The sequence below is a fragment of the Agrilus planipennis genome, unplaced genomic scaffold (assembly GCF_000699045.2).
Source record: "Agrilus planipennis isolate EAB-ADULT unplaced genomic scaffold, Apla_2.0 scaffold152, whole genome shotgun sequence".
NCBI lineage: Eukaryota > Metazoa > Arthropoda > Insecta > Coleoptera > Buprestidae > Agrilus > Agrilus planipennis.
The window spans coordinates 766,228-771,402 of NW_020439047.1; the positions used below are offsets into that span (position 1 = coordinate 766,228).

A 5,175-nucleotide genomic window follows, 5' to 3' on the forward strand; every position below is an offset into this window, starting at 1 on the left:
CAGTTGATGGGAAAAGGTACATGTGCCACAGATGTGACGATGCCTCTGTGGTGTATATCACCTGTATCACCTCTGCCCGACACCCCCATGACGCTTTCGCAGGAGATGGAACGTTTAGAAGGCGTCATGGTAAGTGCTCATCATGTACGAGAAAAGATGGAGGCACTGACGTCAGCTTGGGAGAGGAAGCGCGATGCTCGCGGTAACGTGAGCACAGAGCTTGCCCAAGTGCGAAAGTGCAGGACCATTTTAGAAGACGAGATTGCTCGTCTTCAAAGAGAAATCCTGCAGCTATCGGAGAAAGAGACGCAACTAGTGGAAGAAGAAGACAGGTTGCGTCTCGAAGAAGACGTCCTGGGGCATGAGGTGGAAACGAAGCGCCCGAGGTATGAGCGGCTCTGTGTGGGTGCGCAGAAGCTGGCGCAGCAGTTGGCGCATGTACCGAAAGATCCGGTGGAAAAGTGTGTGAATGATTAATTGTTAAGTGTAATTGTAGTATGTATGTATTGTAATTAGTTTGAAGTAATAATTAGGGTGCAGTAATTAAAAATCGTAAAAAAAAAAAATGGCACAAAAAAACCAATTGGCACAAAAAAAAAGTTACCGGGGTAGGTAAAGGGGTGTTAGAAGAGGTAATACAGCAACATGTGCGGAGGTAACATTAGCTGTAAATGATGAAATATGATTATACCTGATTTTTTACGATTTTATCTTTCCTAGGAGACGCTGTCTATAGGTATGCGAGGGATGTAAAATGGGGTTGAAAATGGGGTGAGAAGAAAATTGGCTGAAAAACATCATAGGGAAATGGGTTACTGGGGGGGGGGCGACAGAGGTGGGCGGAGGGGGGTCAGGGGAGCTAAGGCCGAACGGGGTAGTTGTGTGAATTCAGCTACTGCGATAGTGCCAACTTGTAGACCCAGCTGTCAGTATTAACAGTGGCAGAGGGGTCTCTTTTTTTAAAACCACTCCTTATAATTCTAATTAATTCTACAAGTTAAGGGTAGAAACTAAGTTCCTTAATAACAGCGGTTCACCACATTCACTCGATGGAAAACGTTCTTCACTGAAAGGCGAACTTTTTTTATTGAAACATTTTTCCGCTATCGTCCACCCTTCATACACTTTCTGGGGCTGAAAGTATGGGGTTAAACCATGTAAAAAAAATATTTTCATACTTTTTTACGCTTGATCATTTTAGTTACCCTTAAACATACATTTCACAAGAGGAACACTTTTTTTTTTTTCAATGCTTCTATTTTTTAAGTAACTTTGAAAGTGTTAAGATTTTGTCAACTTTATTTTTTTTTATTTTTTTTTTTTTAAATTCTAATAACTTCTGTTGGGTAGCATCTTTTAAGAACATAACTTATTGCAAGATTGTATCTCCTTATGCTTCAGAAAAATTTATACATGGTCCGTTTTACACTTTTACCCCCATCATTTATTACGTTGAGGGATTTTATAAATATGTTTCTTCTGTTCTTATACTACATCTCATTACCTAACATTTCATATACTACTCACTCGTTCAACTCATTAATTACACTAACTTATAATTTTTTGAAACACATCGACTTCCACCAAATTTACTATCATAACTTTTCTTCTGCGACACCTCTCCATTGAAATCATAAACGGGTAGTACATTATAAATAACAACTTTTATCTTCTCTATGCTTCTTCCATTATTACACTTTTTCACCAATAAACAATTACTACTGTTCCAACATTATATACAAACTTATGTCACCATTCCTACCTTCCTAATCCCCCACTATACTATACTCCTTCCCCAATAATACTTCATCATCCCCACTATTCCCCCACCACCTTTCTTCCTATATAAACCATTGAAACTTTCGTAGAGCATCACTTCATGAGAAGGGTCTTGCGGTTTACAATGGATCTTTCTCGTGTATCCACTGTCCTTTCACCATTCCGACAAACAACCAATTCAATTGTACCTATCACCCGGTTGCAATGCAACATTTGTCAACGTCTTCGTCAAAGCTGTAACGTTGCAACAGGGTTCTGTTGTCAAGAATGTCTTGATAACACACCTCGACTTTTTTGTTACAGCTGTAGAATGTATAACGTCGATGTTGTGAACTCCTGCTGTCGACCTTGTCGTCAGGGGGTTCACTCATACCTCTGCGAAAAGTCGGGTCTTCTTTATGAGATCGATGATACCCATACACTTTCCTGCCTACTCTGCACTTCAGCTGAACAAAGGCGTCATCTCTTTCGGTCCATTATGATGACACCATCCTTGCACTAACTTTTTTCCTAATTACCTTTCCCTTTCCTTCCCCACCCTGCCAAACTTTCCTTTCCCACACGTTTGACCTTGACACACTTCTTCAAATATATACCACTGTTACCTACATGTTGTTTTTATTAAATCTACTTCCACATTACATCATCATTTATTTCAGAACAAATTGTAGTATATACATGTTTACGCTCCATCAACATTTACGATATTATTACAAATTTCCCTCACATAACCTTCTTCAAATATACTATCCCTCCTTAAATGATGGTTATGGGTGCAAACAAATTCGCAACTGCAAATCTCTCCGCACCATCCGCAATGAATGTGGACTTCGTCGTGGAGGTGAACTTCTAACATCCACAAATTCGGTACTCGCGTATACAACGATATTATACTACCATTGTTCGCTCCATACCGACAACTCCCACACATAGGTAGATAACGAAGATTACTCCTATCGCAGTACAAGACGTAAGCAGAACATGCTTTATAGTTCATTTTGCACTCAAACAGTTTACGGGCTACGCTCCACTCTTTCATCCGACTGATGTCACTTACATACCTCACTGCTTTACTTTCACTGTACTGCTGTCTATCCACGTAGTCTCCTCTATGTAACACGACATTACGATGTACCTCGTCCAAAACCTCCACATGTTCAACAACGTTCCAATATTGTACGTCTTCTACACCACCACACACTTCATGGATACCGTTGCCGCTACTTACATCCATCCCCGCACTTCAATTTTCACAATTCTACCTTTTATGTGCAACACTCCTGTGGTTGTCTTTCATTTATACTCCTTTCTACTCAACCACATCTCTTTCCTCCTCCTAAACGTATCCCTACTTCTTTCCCTCTCTCCACTAAATAAATTATTTTCAAAATCCTCATTCTTTCTATTATAAATTCAACAATATATGTATTAATGCTTACACTCACTAACATCGTCAAGAGCCAATAACATCATGTGACCAGTAACAGATTTAATAGTTACACGTTTACGATCGATGACGTTTCGTCACTTACCTACTCCTCTGTGCTAGAATCGGTTATCTTACCCTACTGTTACGCAATCGTTTATGTTAGGGGGACAGGGTTTATATAGTAGTGTTAATTTGAGGCAGTTAAAACTTAGTCAAGTGCCTGCTTTTTCATTGTTAACGACAGTTGAGTCGTCTATGTATTCACGTTGTATGATAAATAAAATTGTGTTTTTTTTTTATTCTATTAGTACAGGTATGTTTACTGTTTATCCTTATAGTTATTATCAAATCACTAGTTTTACTTTAAAAGGCATTGCTATCAGCGGCGTCCACCGTATGTCCAACGGTGACAAAATCTGGCCTCTTGTGTCTGTCTGTCTAGACAAATCCGCTCCAAATTCCAGAACAATTTTCGAGCTTGGTAAGCTCTGTGGGCTCAATGTCCAAGCTGAGCCTAAAAGAGCAACAAAAGACGTCCCACAGTGCCGCCGTTGCATGAAATTTTTTCATACGCCCAACTATTGCCATGCAGCTTGGGTCTGCTCCTTCTGCGGCCGTAACCATGTTACCACCGAATGTAAGTCAAAGTACCAAAAGAAGCCAGTTTAGTCGCCGTCTTACAGAACAACCAATGAGCAACACACCCCTCCCAAATCACCTTCGTATTGTCACGTGGAATGCTCGTAGCATTAAAAACAAATTGATCGAACTCGAACACTTCCTCGATGATCGGTCAATCAGTGTTGTTTGCATCACCGAAACTCACCTTGCTCACAATCACAAACTTTTCGTCCCAAAATTTCACGTCCTACAGAAGGGACCGCGAAAGTTCCAGAGGCGGCGGTGTAGCCATTCTCGTCCCACCCCACCATTCTCACGGCCCTTAACGTCGAAGACATTGCCCTTATAAATTCCACAAAGTCATTCTACATTGCTTGGCTAGGATTAACAAATTTCTGCTTCTGTTGCTAAACTGGTACCAGAAATGGAAAATTTCCATCAGCGAGACCAAGTCGGAAGCAATTTTCTTCTTTCATAGCCGTCGAAAACTACCCTCCATCTTAGTAAACAACCATTGTCAACTGGAAGATTTTTGAAGAAGAAATACAAAAAGTAAAATTCAATGAAACACAACGTAGGGGAAGCAGCGGAAAATCTGGAATACGAGACGAAAAAGGCCATACGAAAGGCAACAGTAAAAATTAAACAAACTGCAACCAACTACGCTGTAACACAAATGGAGCGGCAATTAATACAAAGCAAAAACAGCGCAAAAAAGTGGCGCCAATACGGCAGTATAGAAGCCAAACCAATTATGGACGGGTTAACAAAGCAAGTTCGAGCCATGCTCAAAGAAAAAAAGAAGTCGCAATGGGAAGAAACCATGGAAAAATGCGAAAAATCAATAAACGGAGAAGTATGGAGGGTCCTGCGAAATATAAAACAAAAAAAGGAACCGTCGACCCCGATAAAATGGGCAGACAACAGATGGCTCTTTGATGACTCCAACAAAGCCGAAATTATAGCAGAAGTACTGGAAAGACAATTTACAAACAATCAACCAATAACCCCAATTAATTCGATCGTAGAGAGCCAGCCACAGGAGAATATCAAATCATAACAGAAGTTACAAACCTTGTGACACAAAAGCAATCCAAAAAAGGCAGCCGATAAATACTAAAAGAGCGCGAATATCGCAACGCTGCCAAGCCGAGCGGGCTTCGATAAAATCCCGAGACCGTTGCCGTCGTGCCGCCGCTCGCCGAGCGCCCCTTGAGACCTACGCCGACCACAGACGTCCCACAGGAGCCTCCTCAACCCTAAATCCACCGCGCAGAACGAGTTGAGGGGCCTCCCTTGTGATTCCTACTGCCTGGACTCCGCCCTGACATTTAATGTAGTAATTG

At 41.1% G+C, this 5,175-nt stretch overlaps 2 protein-coding genes across 2 annotated transcripts in view; one reads left to right on the plus strand and one right to left on the minus strand.

The window, feature by feature from the left end:
- The window catches only part of LOC112905119, a 6,707-nt gene extending 5,455 nt beyond the window's left edge, over nucleotides 1-1,252 (plus strand). Inside the window, exon 2 of the mRNA XM_025976900.1 lies at nucleotides 17-1,252. Within this exon, the coding sequence (XP_025832685.1) occupies nucleotides 17-477 (461 nt within the window). The 3' untranslated portion in view covers nucleotides 478-1,252. The remainder of the gene's footprint in view (nucleotides 1-16) is intronic.
- A 480-nt stretch (nucleotides 1,253-1,732) lies between these two features.
- LOC112905120 lies at nucleotides 1,733-3,189 on the minus strand. Its single transcript, XM_025976901.1, has 2 exons — nucleotides 2,616-3,189; nucleotides 1,733-2,585 (listed from the first exon to the last, which is right to left on the minus strand). Exons 1-2 carry the CDS (start codon nucleotides 3,011-3,013, stop codon nucleotides 2,462-2,464), a joined length of 522 nt encoding a protein of 173 aa, XP_025832686.1. The 5' UTR covers nucleotides 3,014-3,189; the 3' UTR covers nucleotides 1,733-2,461.
- Nucleotides 3,190-5,175: the final 1,986 nt, after the last annotated feature.

Coding starts and splice junctions, on each gene's coding strand:
- LOC112905120 (XM_025976901.1), bottom strand. CDS start 3,013: ATGGATGTAAGTAGCGGCAACGGTATCCATGAAGTGTGTGGTGGTGTA. Junction 2,586..2,615: donor ATGTTAGAAGTTCACCTCCA/CGACGAAGTCCA, acceptor TTGCGGATGGTG/CGGAGAGATTTGCAGTTGCG.